The sequence below is a fragment of the Antechinus flavipes genome, chromosome 3 (assembly GCF_016432865.1).
Source record: "Antechinus flavipes isolate AdamAnt ecotype Samford, QLD, Australia chromosome 3, AdamAnt_v2, whole genome shotgun sequence".
NCBI classification, from domain to species: domain Eukaryota; kingdom Metazoa; phylum Chordata; class Mammalia; order Dasyuromorphia; family Dasyuridae; genus Antechinus; species Antechinus flavipes.
Window position 1 is genome coordinate 468,326,004 of NC_067400.1, and position 15,780 is coordinate 468,341,783.

Sequence of the window (15,780 nt, forward strand, 5' to 3'; positions counted from 1 at the left end):
ACTGTCCCTAAGGGTATTCCAGTCACAGAAGCTGTGTGGTGTCCCCTCTTGCAATTTGGGTGCCATACAGCTCTGTGCGTAAGCCGTGCCTCTAAACAAAGATCAGTGGTGCAAACTGATGAAAATGGGGACTACTAAGGATCTTTGTGGGCCGAAGTTTGGCTTAGTTTAAAACTTTGAAATGTAATGTTATCTATGCTCATCGGATTTTTATTTTGCTCTATAGTTCCAACTGCATTTTAATTTGCTTTGGGCTGTACTTGAAAAGACTGTGGGCCTCACTGAGACTGATAGACAGAGAAAACCAGAGAGCTCCTTATCTCTGAGAATTAAATGGAGCAGACATTCTCCACAATGCAAGTGACTTCGGAGACAACTGGAGGGCATTTAATGCACCCATTCTATGGAGGCATACTTCTGCACCCCTACCTTAGGAAGTATTCTTCATATCCTAAAATTGATCAGTACAAACAGATGTACTAATAAAGTCTGATTTGATTTGCAAGAATGTTTTATTTAGAATGTCAAAACCTTCCCAATATGAGAAAAATACTCAGTCTTGAATGAGAAGGGATTCTAAAAACCCCAAATCCACTCTTATCTGCATGTTTTTATTGATAATGATTCTAGGAGAAACAAATCAAGTTTCCAGCCAATCACCCCTGATCTGTGGGGAAAGCTTTAAGAATGGACATAGCTCAGGAGCAAGATTTCTTCACTCTTGACCTATATAAATACATTGATCTGTTGTTCAGTCACATCCAACTTTTTGTGTCCCTCTGTGGGGCTTTCTTGGCAAAAATACTGAAATGGTTTTCCATTTCATTCTCCAGGAGATTAAGGCAATCCGAAGTTAAGCAACTTGTCTAGGGTCACACACAACTAGCTTGTCTACTTGGCCACCTGCCTGTCTTGCTCTAAAATGAGCTAGCGTCGTGCACCTCAAGGGTTGTTTCAGAGCACAGTACAAGGCACGCCTATCGGATTCATTTTTTAAAAACCGCAGGATTCCCCCTCGGTTCCATCTTCCTCCAGTCTCTGCTCTATTTAGCTAATGCACATAATGGAGCATCCAGGTTCCCAAAAGAGTAATCTCCAACCGTATGGTGAGAAGAGCGCCAGTCTTGGAGTCAGTCTTTATGGATCCCAGTTCCATCCAGCTTGGGTCACCTTGGACAAGTCACTTTATTCTAAGCCTCAGTCGTCTTCTCTATAAGCAGGGAAAATATTTGTCCTACCCACCCAGGTATGATTTCTGAGGCACTCTGAAAGTGCCTCAAAGTGCTATAGAAAGGGGAACTGTTAAGTGCACGGGACATAGGTCAAATGTAGGTAGTTTAAGGCAATTTGGTACTAGTAGAGTACATTGGCTCCAGTTAAGTGCTAATCCCTGCCACCAAGAGTCTTCAACAGCACCACAAAGCAAATCCTTCTGGTGAATCCCCCACTCCAAGCTACAGGCCCTCCCCCTGCCTGAATCCTCAGGATGCTTTGTTGTTGGAAAAGAGGCCCTGGTTGAGGGGAGGAGTGAGTGTCCCGCTCTAGGGGGTCCAGCTTCTTGGTGTAGGGGTTCCCTTGTAATTCAACATCATTACTGGAGCGGAGACAGAACAAGCAGGAACCGGGCCTAAAAAACCACCTGGTGCTACGCCTGAAGCAAGTTCCGAGATATGAGCATTCTCATTACTTCGTTGCTACCTGTGAGGGAGAAAGAAGAGATGCAGTTGTCGCAGCAGGTAATCCATTAATTAGCCAGTTAGGTCGCTCCGTGGATAGAGTGCAGGGCAGGGGTCAGGAAAACCTAAGTTCAAGTCTGGCTGCAGACTCTTACTGGCTGGGGGACCCTGGGCAAGTCACTTAACCCTGTTTGCCTCCATTTCCTCATTTGTATAATGAGCTAGAAAAAGAACATGGCAAACTCCTCCAGTGTCTTTGCCAAGAAAACCCAAATAGGGCCACAAAGAGTCAGACAGGTTTGAAAAGACTGAGCAGTGACAATAAATCAACAAGCTGTGTGCTAGGCACTCCCCAAACTAGGAGACAAATACAAAGAGTGAAACAATTTTTATTCTCAAGAAGTTCACATAGAAGAAAGAGGAAGAGAGAGAGGAGGAGGAAGAGAAGGAAAGGAGTAGAAATACGAGGAAGAGGAGGAGAGAAAGAAGGAAAAAAGGAGGAAGAGAAAAAGCAGCAATAGCAGCTGGCATTCTAATGGGGAAACTGAAGTCCATTTATGGGTTAGCCTCAGACAACTTTAGGGCCACCCCAAGGGAGATGGTAAGACAATCAGATTAATTTAAGGTGGAGAAAATACTCCGCTTTGAGGATTTTTTTTTTAAGCTTGTTTTAGGATTAGTAAAAATTTTAGATCCAAACACCAAAGAAAAAGCACAAAGAGTAGATTCTCCTACAATGACTTACTGTGAAAGCCTTGTCTGTAAGAAATCTGATTTTTCACATACACCTGAAGGGGCCCATTTACTAGCTGTATAATCACCCATAAGTCACTGGACTGACCACAGATGCAGAGCTGGAGGACCCCGGAGGCCAGCAGCCTCAGAGCATGAGTCCCGCGCCCCGAGTTCAAACCTGGCTTCAGCAGAGAGCTGGCTGGGCCAGAGGTAGATTTGAAAGTCATTAGCAGAGAGACAGTAATTAAATCCTTGGGAGCTGGGGGGATCACCAAGGACATTTTCCTCAGCTGTAAAATGGGCCTGGTGCCCTGCTCAATCCCCTTTCCCTTTCTCCCCATCTTGGCTCTTCCCCATCCTCTCCCCTGAACCCCGGCCCTCTCAGCCGGACTTCCAGGCAGTGGTCAGCCTGGGCTCATGCCTCCCACTCACCCCCTTTCCTCCTGCACATGTGCTGCTGAGCAACGATGGAGAAGACCTGTTCCCAGAGTCTCCTTTGCTTGATTCTGCTCCCAATCCTGCCTTCTAAGTGTCCGTGTCTCTCCCAGGCCCTCTCCCCAGATGACTTAATCAGCCACCCTGAGGAGCCTCAAACTGCCTTTCCCACCCACCCCTCATCTCCAGCTGCAGACCTGGATGCCCAGCAGACATCTCAAGCTCCCGGTGCCCCGGACAGAACTCACCACCACCTGTCCTTCCCGAGCCTCCTGCCACCACCTCCCCCCTTGGCCCGGCCGTCCCTCACACCGACAGGGCTGCTTGTGTTGGGGGAGATCAGGGCCCTCCTTAGGCTCCCGATCCAGGCCCTCAGTAGGCCCCCTTCTCCTGACACCGCCCACCCCTCTGGCGGGCCCTTTTCACCCCACGCCTGAATTACTGCAGCAGCAGCTGGGGGCTCAGCCTGCCTCCCGTCTCTTCCCGCTCCAGTGCATTCTCCACTCATCCGCCAAAGTGACTTTCCTAAAATGCAGGTCCAGTCTTGTGCCACCCACTCCCTACTCAGTAAACTCCAGTGGCTCCCTAATTACCTCTAGGAGCAAACCAAAATGCCCTATTTGGCATTCCAAGTCCTCCACAACCCAGCCCCCTTCTGCCTTTCTAGTTTCCAATACCTTATTCCCTGTTTGGAAGCACCGGATTTTCCACCTCTCCTCTCTGGACCCGTCTCTGGCAGCTTCCTGTGCTTGGCACCCTCTGCCTCCCCCACTGTGATTACTGATCTCCCTGGCTTCCTTTATTTCCTAAATATCCGAATTCCTTTCTTTTTCTCCTCTCCTGTGTCCTATGTGCCTTCTACTGCAAGCCTTGCCAAACTCCTCTGAATTCCAGTGCTTTCCCTGTATTAATTATCTCCGTTTCTCCTGTCTGGAGCTTGCTTTGTATGTATTTGTTTCCCTGCGGTCTCCCCGTTTACCTTTTAAGTTTCTTCAGGGCAGGGACTGCTTTTTGCTTCTTTTTGGTACTCCCAGGGTTTAGCAAGGCTCCTGGCACATGATATTTACTGACTGGCTGATAATATTTGTGAAATACTTCGGTATAGTGCCCGGCATTTTGTAAGTTCCCTATAAATGCTAGATATTGTTCTTCTTAGCCCAAGGTCACACTGAGGTAAATATTAGCTCCGGGGCCTCTATTTCCCACCCTGCTGCACAAGCCCCCTTAATCTCCCACAAGTTTAAGCTGTATAAAATGAGGGTAAGAGGGGCTGTCTCTACTTGATAAGCTTGCCGTGAGATCCAAAGAGATAATGGGAGGACCAGTAAGAACAGGCCTCTTGTGGGCTCTGCAGAGGCTCCCGACCACTCCCCTGAAGGCTCCACTCACTCTGATTGAGTTTGTACCTCCCAGGAATGGGGAGGACTAGCCAGAAGGGCAGCTGGGAGCACCGGGCTTGGAATCAGGGACTCATCCTGGTGAATCACGGCCTCCACCAGGCACTATCTGGATGATCCTGGGCGAGTCATTCTACCCAGTCTGCCTCAGTTTCCTCATCTGTAAAATGAACTGGAGAAGGAAATGGCTAACTACTCCAGTACCTTTGCCCAGAAAACCCCACACGGAGTCCCAGAGAGCCGGACATCCGGGAGCGGCTGCCCTGAGCTCTGGGCCTGGAGGGAGCGGCTGACCCCCAGCAACACTGACTGTTACCTTCCAGGATCTGGTGGACCCTCGAGTCCCGCACGTACTGCTGCACAGCATAATCCTTCAAGTAGCCATAGCCGCCATGCATCTGCAGGGCCTGGTTGCATATCTGGGGAGCAGAACAGCGGGGCTCAGGGGATCCCGGGACGGCAGCCAGACAAGGGGCTTTCGCTCCCCACCCGGCGTGGCTGTGCACCCTTCCTCCCTCTGTGGCCCGGCTGGGCTGCGCCGTCCCTGCCCTGGGGAGGACAGCACACAGACAGGGCTGCATGTGTTGGGGGAGATCAGGGCACTTCCTGAGCCCCAGGGCCCTCACCAAAGGGCCCTGGCTGACTGCTGGCCCAGCCGGGGGTTTACTACTCACTGCGAAGCACTCATCGGTGGTGAAAAGCTTGGCCATGGAGCAGAGGGCCACGGCATCTTCCCGCTCCTCCTGCAAGGCCACTGCCGCACTGCGGATCATTAGCCGGGAAGCTACCAGCCGCGTGGCCATGTCGGCTAGTTTGAACTGCAAGTACTACGTGAAGAAAACAGGGAAGGGGGGAGAGGGTGGGCTCCTGGGCCTGGACCCTCTGAAAGAGATCTTTTTTCTTTGAAACTGCAGCATCAAGGTCCCCTGTATCATTTACTGGAAGACATGTACTGCTTTATTAGCCCAGTCTCCATTATTTCCATGATCTCAAGGTAGCAGAGCAGAGATTATCACTAGGCTTAGAACAAAAATTTCACCCAAGGGCTGGGCATTAAGGAAGAAATCAATTTTCAGCACAGTACTTAGTACCTTGAGTCCCCTACATTTCTCTCCCATTCTAGTGAAAATATAGGTCATGAAAAAGGTCCATCTAGCTCAAAAATGTGAGAAATAAAAATAGAGAAAAAGCTGAACAATCACCTGATTGTTGGCCAGCGGTTCTCCAAACTGCTTACGTACATTGAGGTGGTCTCGGGCCAACATGATTGAAGCATGAGCGGCTCCAAGGGAGCAGGAAGCTAGAGAGGAAGATGACCATATTTTTGGAGTCACTCTTACCTTCACTAAATCTTCTGTGGTAAGCTTGCCAATTCACACTTCACAATTCAAATGAATAGGCAGGGCAAAAGTGTGCTGTATCCTCCAGTTCCTTTCTTCTTTGTCTTCTCTGCCCCCCACTCCCCCTTTCAGATTCTTACCAACATTGATCCTCCCTCCATTCAGTCCTTTCATGGCAATAAGGAAACCTTGTCCCTCGTTTCCAATCCTGTTGGCCACAGGTACAGCGCAGTCTTCGAGAATCACAGCTCTTGTTGGCTGGGAGTTCCACCCTACCTGGCCAAAACAAGGAGCCACAGCACTGACCAGAAGCTCTCAGAGAGTGCCCATTCTATTCTTGGGAAAACCTGGGGGTTTCAGGTCTCATTATCCTTTATCTTAATCCTGAAGAACTTAAGTTCACCATGAAGAGTGCAGGTTTAAACACCTGTGAAAGCCCTAGCTGACAAAGATTCTTACCTTCTTCTCTTTCTTCCCAAAGCTGATGCCCTGGATGCTGAAGAGTCTTAAAATCAGAGATTGTCACTGTATTACCCTTCCATTCTTTGTGCTGACCAATGTAACACTTTGTGCACAGTGTGCACTCAAAACCAAACACATTTAAACATTAATTAACTCATAATAGATAAAGGTCATCCTGATCAATGATACTGAGAGCTCCTTGGGAATAACAAGTGGCCAATGCTGACAATGGGGTAACTCTGGCATTTGTTCCAGGAGGAATGAGGTCAGATTGACCACCTCAATCACTTCTTACAGAGCCATAATGATGATCACAAACTGACATGTATATGTTTTAAGATTTGCAAAATGCTTTACAAACATTATTTCATTTTATCCTGAAAATTCTGAAAAGTGGGTGCTATCATTCCATGGTAGAGAAACACTTTCTAATCTTCCTGCTGATCGATAGCAAGGGTTCTTAACCTAGGGTCTGTAATTATGGTTTGCTTTTCAAAATATCTAGATAACTTATTTCAGTAGTTTTTTCTTTGTTTTCTTTGTTATCCTATGCATTTTATTTTATGTACATTATTAAGAGAAAAAGTCTATAGGCTGTGCCAGACTGCCAAAGGGAGCCACACCTAGAGGAAGCTAGGCAGTATATTAGGTAGAGTGCTGACCCTGGAGTTAAGAACTGGATTCAAATCCTGCCTAAAATATTTCTTAGCTATGTGACCCTTGGCAAGTCCTTTAACACTTCCCCCAACCCAAGTTTCCTCATCTATAAAATGGAGATGACAATAGTACTTGCTTCTTACAATTGTAAGATATAAAGATAAAATAAGATAATAGTTAAATTTTTTTTTTCCCTGAGGCAATTGGGGTTAAGTGACTTTCCCAGGGTCACACAGCTAGGAAGTGTCTGAGGCCAGATTTGAACTCAGTTCCTCCTGACTTCAGGGCTGGTGCTCTATCCACTGCACCATCTAGCTGCCCCTAAATGTTTTGCTAAAGCATTAATGTGTTACATAAATTCTAGCTTTTAGCTATAATGATACAAAAAAAGTTAAACAAAACAAAAAACCCTGGACTAAACAATCTTTGCATTGGCCCAGGTGAACCACTGATCCTGGTCATACTCTCCATAAGCTTGTCTGAAATGGCAATGGCTTGATGCTACAGGATAACCTTATTCTCAGGGTTCTGTGTTTACTCTCCTGAGTAAATTACCCAGGGAAACAATTATCTTCTTAATTAAAAAAAAAAAAAAAAACAAAACCTTCAAACAGCTCTCCCTCCTTCCCCCCAGGCTTTATCTTTATCTAAAGGAGCAGCAGTTTATACCTTTTTGACTAGATCTAGCTCAGAATTGAAACCTGTCCAAAAGCACCCTTTTTATAAGATGTTGTTCATTCATGCTTCTGGTGTTGAGAGGTCTAGAAGAAGACCCTCAGAGCACTGGGCAAGCTTACCACAATAGATTTAGTGAGGGTAAGAGTGACCCAAAAAATATGATGATCTACCTTATGAAGAGAATATCTAGATTAATGAAGATTAGAGAATACACAGCCAACAGAGGCATGTAACGCGTTCAAACAAATATCATTATCCTTCAACTTGTCTGACTTGTCACTTTGCCTCATTTATTTAATGGGTTTAAAACCTTTTGGTGTTACAAAGCTATAAATCAATCCAGTTCTGTATCTGTTTCTCAAGGAAAACAGAAACCACTGCCTTAAGGGCAGGCAGGAAATTGGATTTTTTGAACTACTGTTATTGAGGTAAGAATACTATAATGACAGGGGGCCAGGAATGTCCAAGATCTAATAGTTCCTTGGCCAGATATTCTTCTTACCTTCTTCTCTTTCTTCCCAAAGCTGAGGCCTGGGGTCCCCTTCTCAATGACCAGGCAGGAGATCCCTTTGGGGCCTGGTCCTCCAGTCCGGCACATGACCACATAGATATCTGACTCACCACCCCCACTGATGAAAGCCTGTGAGATTACAGAGTGCGATGAAAAAGGGAATAGGTAAAGCTTGAATGCATAAAATATGAAGCTCAGAAAACTCCTGGAAGGCTCAGTATCACTGGAGAGGGGAAAAGCAGCTGGAAGGACTGATACGGTCCAGGTCTGGCTGAGGTCTCTATTTTTAAGAACTAGGGTCTCTATTTGATAGGGAAAAGGGTAGATTTAAGAAACAGACTGGGGTCAAGCGGAACGCATCAAATCAGGAAAAGGTGAATGAATGGAAACATATCAGGTGTCAGAGAACCGTAGTCTGGCAAAGTGCCTGTGTAACCTGCTGAGACACGGGCTAGGAGCACACCTGATTTCTGTGAGAGGAAATACCACCCCCGGCGTGGCGAGCATCTGAGAGTGAGGAAGACGGGTACCTTGGAGCCATTGAGGATGTAGTGATCCCCTTGGCGTTTGGCTGAGGTCATAAGGGACGCAGCATCACTCCCGCTTCCTGAGATAGGGAGGAAGGGAAAGAAGGAATGGGAATGAGTCCAGTGAGTTAAATGGAGCCACAGACCCTGCTATTTTCCAGGTTATTTTCTCCCAGAACGAGAAGGGATCAAAATGGGAAGCTCTAGTTTTCTTTTCTTGAACCTGCCAGACCTTGATTTTTGAGTTAAGCAGTTGAACAGGTGATCCTTCCGTAGCTTTCCCAACCAAACCCACCTACTCTGCTCTCACCCAGATAGGGAAGCGGCTTCCATTGGTTTATATTGGGTTTTTTGGTCTGGGGATCCCAGAATTCTCTGAGCGCCTGCACTCTCAGAGCTCGGTCGGTCCCTCACCGAAGGCCTCAGCTTTCTGATATGGCCTGGGCCTGTTTGTGGGAAGGGTCGCAGGGACCACGCTCTGAGCTGTGGGAAGCCCACCTGGCTCCGTCAGACAGTAGGAAGCAAACTTCTCCATAGAGCAGAGTGGCGGACAGAATTTGTGCCTCTGTTCTTCATTTCCGAAGGAGTCAATCATCCAGACACACATGCTGCCGGGGGCAAAGGAGAGAGGAGAGAGGTGGGAAGGAGATCCCAGGGAAGGGGAAGGAGGCACTTACAGGGATGAGAACAGAAGATAGAGAGGAGATGAGCAGGGGAGGGAGACATTCTTAGACACAGCTTTGGAGAAAGGGCTGGATTTGAATCGAGACCCCAGGGAAACTGAGGCTGAAACACTTAACTCTCTCTCAGGGATGGTGCCAGATAATGAGCTATGTTCCTTCTGCTTATGACCATGCCAGTTTTGAAACATATTTCTTTTCTATCACCTTTCTCCTAGGATGGCTATAGACCCCACTGGATGCTCTAGTTGAAAGAAACAACAGCAGGGCTCCGGTTCTGGCCTGGAAAGGCAGAAGTTTCCTTGCAGCCACATTTGGGACCGGAGCTAGGCCGGGAGAGCTGGCATTCTTACGTACCCATACAGGGAGGTCTAATGAGCAGCCCAAAGGAGGCCTCAGCTTCTGGCAGCCTGCGTGGTATAGCCCAGCTGCACAAAGGAACAAGGCCAGGAGCTCCCCACTCCCATGGATCGGAAATCCTACGGCCATCCCTCAAAGCACCTGACCCCATCCAGGCCCAGGCACTCACTTGTGGATGCTTATGTAGGCTGTGGTGCTGGTGCAACCTGTGGCCAGGGCCTCGAATATGATGGAGGCGTCGAGCCGGGACAGCTCCGACCCTCCCACATCGGAGCGAACGTAGACAGCCCCGAAGCCCAACTGGGCCGCCTTCCTCATGGTCTCCACTGGGAAAACCTCCTGTGCAGAGAAGAGACAGGGAGCTCCAGGAGCAGCCCTGAGAGATTCTGGCAGCTCAGAAGGAGCTTCCTCGTGCTGCAAAAGCGCCCCACAGCATTCAGTTCTGGCCCGGCTCCAGGGGCCTGGAAGGGCTCTGAGCACGGGCCAGGGGGCCAACAGCAGGCTGGATACAAGCCAGCTGAGATTAGAGAGGCATTTTACCGGAGGCAGAGGATGACATCACAAGAACTCCTAAAGACTATTTACATAGTAGTTCTTAACCATTCTGGGGGAGGATCATGAATCTCTTTGGCATGCTGCTAAAGTTTATGGTTCCCATCAGTGAGTATTTCGAAATGCACAAATTTATGCCTAAATGCAGAGTGCTACAAAGGAAACCAATTACATTAAAATATAGTTATTTAAAAATCCCAAACAAAACCAGTCTACAGATTCCAGATTAAGAACCCCAGGTCTGCATTAAATCACAGAGGGATCATCATCTGCATCTAACCCACTCTGATGAAATCACAGATTCTTATAAAGTTGAGGAAAAGCATCAAGGCACTCCTGGTTGAGAAGGGGTACAGCCTAGGATGGCTTCCTTCAACCTGACCCCCTAATACTAAGTCAACTAGGCACATTTTAGATTTCTTGCACTGAAGCACTCCTCCTTTGTTGGATCATAGATGAAGGAGAACCAATTTAAAGTAATTGCCAATCCTTAAATCACAAAATAAAAGTCTGATTCGAGGTGTTGTGTTCCCTATGAAGCCTTGCCAGTAGGGTCCCAAACCAGTTGGGACAGTGAGGAGAGTCAAGAATGGAAGATCCTGGCACTTAGACGGAGGCACTCTCACCTTCTGATCCCATTCTGCCATTTGTGGGGCCATCTCCCGGGCGGCAAAGTCAAAGGCCACTTTCTGGAACTCCTTCTGTACATCATTAAGGCCCAAGGAAGCTGCGAGAAGGAAGAGTGTAACTGTGTGACTTAAGGCAGTGTGGAAGGTCTTCTGGGAAGCAGCTTCCTAGAGGCACTATAATTTTCAAGATGTTAGTCCCCTAAGTGTCAGGTACTGTGCTTGGGGAGAAGGTTAGCTCTAGGCCTGCAGCTCTCAGGTTTATGCTTGTTTCCCAAAGCACGTGCCCCAGCACAGCCCCACAGCAGTGAATTGCACCCAATAGCCCTGGGTGGTGGGTTTGAAGACCTAGGAAAACACCACTGGGAGCTGATAGTAAATGTCTAAGGAATCAAAGATTTCTAGGGAAGGAAAGTTTTCCTACAGATTCATCTGTAAAACGAGGGAATGAGAGTAGACATTCTTTTAGAACCTTTCTAGCTCTGAATCAATGATCATGACAAGCCCATCTAGGAGTAAGCATGTCTAAGAACTTCCCGAGCTTTAGTAGCCTTTGATGACCTCTGCCAGTGACCAAGTTTTCTGTGTAATGGACCCTTCTGGCAATGCCTATTTATGGCCCCCTTCTCAGAATGTTTTAAAATGTACAAGATAAAATTCATACGATTAAAAAGAAAACTTAGCATGTTAAAAGTTTATATATGAACATATATATATACACACACATGTGAACCTGCACGTATGTATACAGATAAACATCCCCACCCATGAGATCACAGACCCCAGGTTAAGAACCTTTGCTCTAGGAAATAGGAAAAAAGATGGAAATAAAGAGGGTATGACAAAAAGAAATATACAATGTAATGATAATATACAATCTAGAGCCCTTGAATGGATAAGCCCTAACTTAAAACTGCCTTTTAGTTAAGATTTCATCAGATTTAAAGCTCAGAAATCAAGTTTGACTCATCATTTTACAGAGAAAACTGGGGCCTGAGAAATCAAGTCATATGTATAAGATCCCATAGGTTGTAAATACCAAAGCTAGGATTCAAAGATTCTCTCATTCCAAATCCTGATTTTTTCTTACTCTACCTTCTTGCTTCCTGTTTTCAGGAATCCTGGGTCAAATGGACATCAAATGTAAGATCAACAATCTCCTGGGCTCCAGCTGAAGCAAAGTGGGCACAGGAAGTGAAAAAATTTTAAATTGGGGGAAGGGTGACAAGTACAGAGGACACAAGATTCAGAAAGCCACAGATCCTACTAAAATGGTGAGGAAGAGATCTTAATAGCCCATTCACAGAAGATAAAAATGGGTTACAAATCAATTTGCTCAGCTAATCAGCCAATTGGCCAATATAATCGGGACAGAAAAACAAAGTCAAAGCATACAAAGGATGATCAGGAACATCTGTTAACAAGTGAGTCATGTAATTTTACAAGTTACCCAATATTGGCATAGAGAGTACAGCTGACAATGCTGCCAGGACACCAGTCCAAAAAGAACAGAAATGAATTAACAGGTGAAGTTGTACCACCAAACATAACAATGATGGAAGGTAAGATATTTTAAAACCCTTCTCTTAGGTAAGATATCAAAGACTCTCAACACATGAAAATGATATGAAAATGTGGCAGCAAGTTTATACCAAAACTCCTCATCAAGGAATCAAGACTGTCTTCTCCAGGTCCAATGATCTTGTGATGAAGAGAGCCTTCTACATCCAGAGAGAGGACTATGAGAACTGAGTGTGGATCACAACATAGCATTCTCACTCTTTTTGTTGTTGTTTGCTTGCATTTAATTTTTTTCTCATTTCTTTTCCTTTTGATTTTTCTTATGCAGCAAGATAACTGTATAAATATGTATGCATATATTGGACTTAACATATATTTTTACCATATTTCACACATATTGGCTTACTTGCTATCTAAGGGAGGGGTGAGAAGGAGAAAAATTGTAATACAAGGTTTTGCAAGGATTAATGTTGAAAAATTATCCATGCATATCTTTTGAAAATTAAAAATTAAAAATATATAAAAAAAAAAAGACTGTCTTTTAAGTGTTAATTGAGTTTGGGGAATTGCATATGTGGCCTAGGGAGTAATTGTTTCAATTAATAAGCATAGATAAGCAAATCAGGTTTTTGGAAAAAGAGGTGGAAAACAGCAAGTAGATTCTGAAAAAAAAAATGAACAGAAGAAACTGAAAGAGAAAGAAATTACTCCTGCTTTTTAAACCTTCTCTATATCCTTTATTGGCTTTCTTCCACTTTCTTCTGGAAATCCTTTCGACTTTACTTCTTATTTCTCAATACTTTCTTTTGGTGACCTGATCTTAAAGAGATAAGCTGGAGGTTTCTCTTATGCAAAATCTTCCTGCTCATTACCTAATAAGACAATTACTTTAAGGCAATCACTTACTTTGTGAACACCTTCCCTTAGGGATCTTGCCAACATTTCAAAATCATCTGTCTAAAACTTGTCTTTCCAACTGGACGTTGTCTTTCTTTTAATCTCCAATGTAATTTTTAGATCTCTTCTTTGCATTTGTCATATTCTGATTTGCATTAAAAGTAGTATTCTCCCCCATGATATCAAAGCTATCCTGAATTTGTGAAGACTATACCAACTTGGGACAAGTTTTAATATGTACAACTAAGATGGAAAGTTGGAAAGATGATGTCAGAAACATTATGGAACAATGAAAAAATGGATTTGAAATAAGAGGTTGAGGTTTTTCATCTTCTGACTTCAAATCCCAGTTTTGTCACTAACTAGTTGGGTGACTTGGGACAAATCATTTAACTCCTCTGGGCCTCTATTTATTCATTTGTAAAATGGGGGTTGAGGGACAGATTGGTCTACATGTTATTTAAAGTTTCTTCTTTGCTCTCTTGTCTATGATTCTAAATGTCTCTTGTACAAAGACCAGTCCAGCTAATTTTAGGAGGACTCATTATCATATTATTTATAGGGGCATTTCTTTTAATTTTCTAGAAAAACTGTGATCTGTGTTAGTAGATGCAACTGGGTGACTGGATAGAGCACTGAGCCTGGAATCAGGAAGAACTGAATTCAAATTCTGCCTCAGACACTTGTATATATCTGGGCAAGAAATTTAATCGATTTACCTCAGTTTCTTCAACTGTAAAATGGGGGATAATAACAGCATCTACCTCACAGTGTTGTTGTGAGGATCAAATGAGATAATAAAATTGTAAAGCAGCCCTTAGCATGGTGCATGGCATATAATAAGCCCTACATAAATATAAAAATAATTGTAGTACAATTTACTGAGGTCAGGAGCTCTATTTTTTTTTAACCATTGTGCCGTGAACAAAATAGATATTTAACAAATATTGAAATGAATAATTCTACTATGGAAACAAAACTTATATTTAACCTATCTTGAATTACTTGCTGTCTAGCAGAGAGAGGTGAGGGGGAGGAAGGGAGAAAAATTTGGAACACAAAGGTTTTACAAGAGTGAATGCTAAAAACTATCTTTGTATGGATTTTAAAAATAAAAAAACTATTATCAAAATTTAAAATGCAACAGGGAAAAAAAAAAAGGTGAGAACTATCCACAATCTGGTTCCATCCCTACTTACTTGGTCTTATTTAATATCATTATTCTACATATACAACATTTCTCAAACTTGATATGCCATCTCACTGTTCAAGGTATTACTGTGGAGGTAAAGAAGAAAGTAAAATTCCTCCTTCTCAGAAAGTTTATCTTCCTTCCAGATTCAGGCCAGGGCCCAAGTCCTTAGTGCTAAGACTGTAATTTCCCTAATTACTAGTGTTCTTTTCTTCCTCAAATTACCCTATATTTATCTATGCATATAATATGTCACACCTTAGAATGCAACCTCCTTAAGAACCCAAACTATTTTTATTCCCAGCACTGGGCTAGTGCTCTGCACATAGTAGGACCATAATATCGTTGAAATACTACGTCCAAGGTCACCCGATCATAGGAAAAGGCAAAGCAGTAACTAGAGTCCAGTTAGATTCAGATCTCCTAATCTCTCCACTTCAAAGCAGCAACATGAAGTCAAGGGCAGAGATACAGATAATTACACTTGACCAACACTGTTCAAGGTACTGCAGAAAGTGAAATCCCTACACTTGAGGAGCTCCCGTCCTACTAAAGGGATACAACATTTGGCTAAATAATACAAGATAATTTGCCGTGGAAGGCACCATGGGAAGCCACAGTCGGGAGGCAGCGCCAAGGCCCCCTCCTGCTGACCGCAGCTCAGTGGAGGTTCCAAGAGTCAGAGATGGGGTGGAGGTCCAGAACCGCCACGGAGGGGAGCGTAACGTGAATGCATAAAGGTAGGTTTGAAACAGTCACCTAGCACGGATCAAGCACCTGCTAGGCGTTCGGTATGGGCCAAATGCCGGGGATACAAATGTAAAAAACAAAAAGAGCAAATCAAAAAACTCCCAAGAAACCAGAATAAAGCTTGGCCCGACAAGCTGAAGAGTTTGTACTTTAGGCCAATGAACACATTTTTCAGCCCTGGATTAGATTTTTGGATAAAAATGAGGAGGGGCGGGGGTCCTGAGGAATGAATCCCAGCGGGGGCAGAGGACTCCGAGGGGAGCCACAAAGAGCACGGCAGGAGAGAAGGAGGATGGTGGATGGAGACTTTATCTATTTATGTATCTTCCAGACTAGTACTGCCAGGCCCCGAGGGCTGCTAGGAGATTCCCAGGCTCTCGGGTCGCAATGACCCGAGTTCGCTCACCGCCGAGCCCGCACTGTCCACCGGGCCGGGCCGCTTTTCCGTGGGGGTGAGAAGCGCAGGCCCATCAAGGGGTGGGGAAGACCCCGGGGCCCTGACAGATGGTCCCGTGGATCCCCGGGCACAAGCACTTCCCCATCCCGAGCCTTACGATCAATGCAAGATGAGATGCGCCGGACGCTTCCCCAGGCTGGATTATGAAGACACCCATGTAGGCTGCTCAACTGGGCGGCCAGGCGCCCCCCGCAGAGCCTCAGCATGGCCTTCTCGCTGCTCGCTGGCTCCGGTCACGAGACGGCCAAAGAGCCAGGTTACAGAACCGGACTGCGCCTAAAGCTTGGGCTGAAACTAGCCAGAAGCTCGGGGAAGGCGGGGCCGGCG

At 45.3% G+C, this 15,780-nt stretch overlaps 1 protein-coding gene across 1 annotated transcript; it reads right to left on the bottom strand.

Moving 5' to 3' along the window:
• Positions 1-493: 493 nt before the first annotated feature.
• ACAD8 (acyl-CoA dehydrogenase family member 8) lies at positions 494-15,747 on the bottom strand. The gene is made up of 11 exons (XM_051986638.1): positions 15,551-15,747; positions 10,637-10,737; positions 9,628-9,797; positions 8,917-9,026; positions 8,422-8,498; positions 7,883-8,020; positions 5,724-5,859; positions 5,446-5,543; positions 4,918-5,070; positions 4,560-4,662; positions 494-1,698 (listed from the first exon to the last, which is right to left on the bottom strand). The coding sequence occupies exons 1-11, from the start codon at positions 15,657-15,659 to the stop codon at positions 1,646-1,648; spliced, it is 1,248 nt and encodes a 415-aa protein (XP_051842598.1). The 5' UTR covers positions 15,660-15,747; the 3' UTR covers positions 494-1,645.
• Positions 15,748-15,780: the final 33 nt, after the last annotated feature.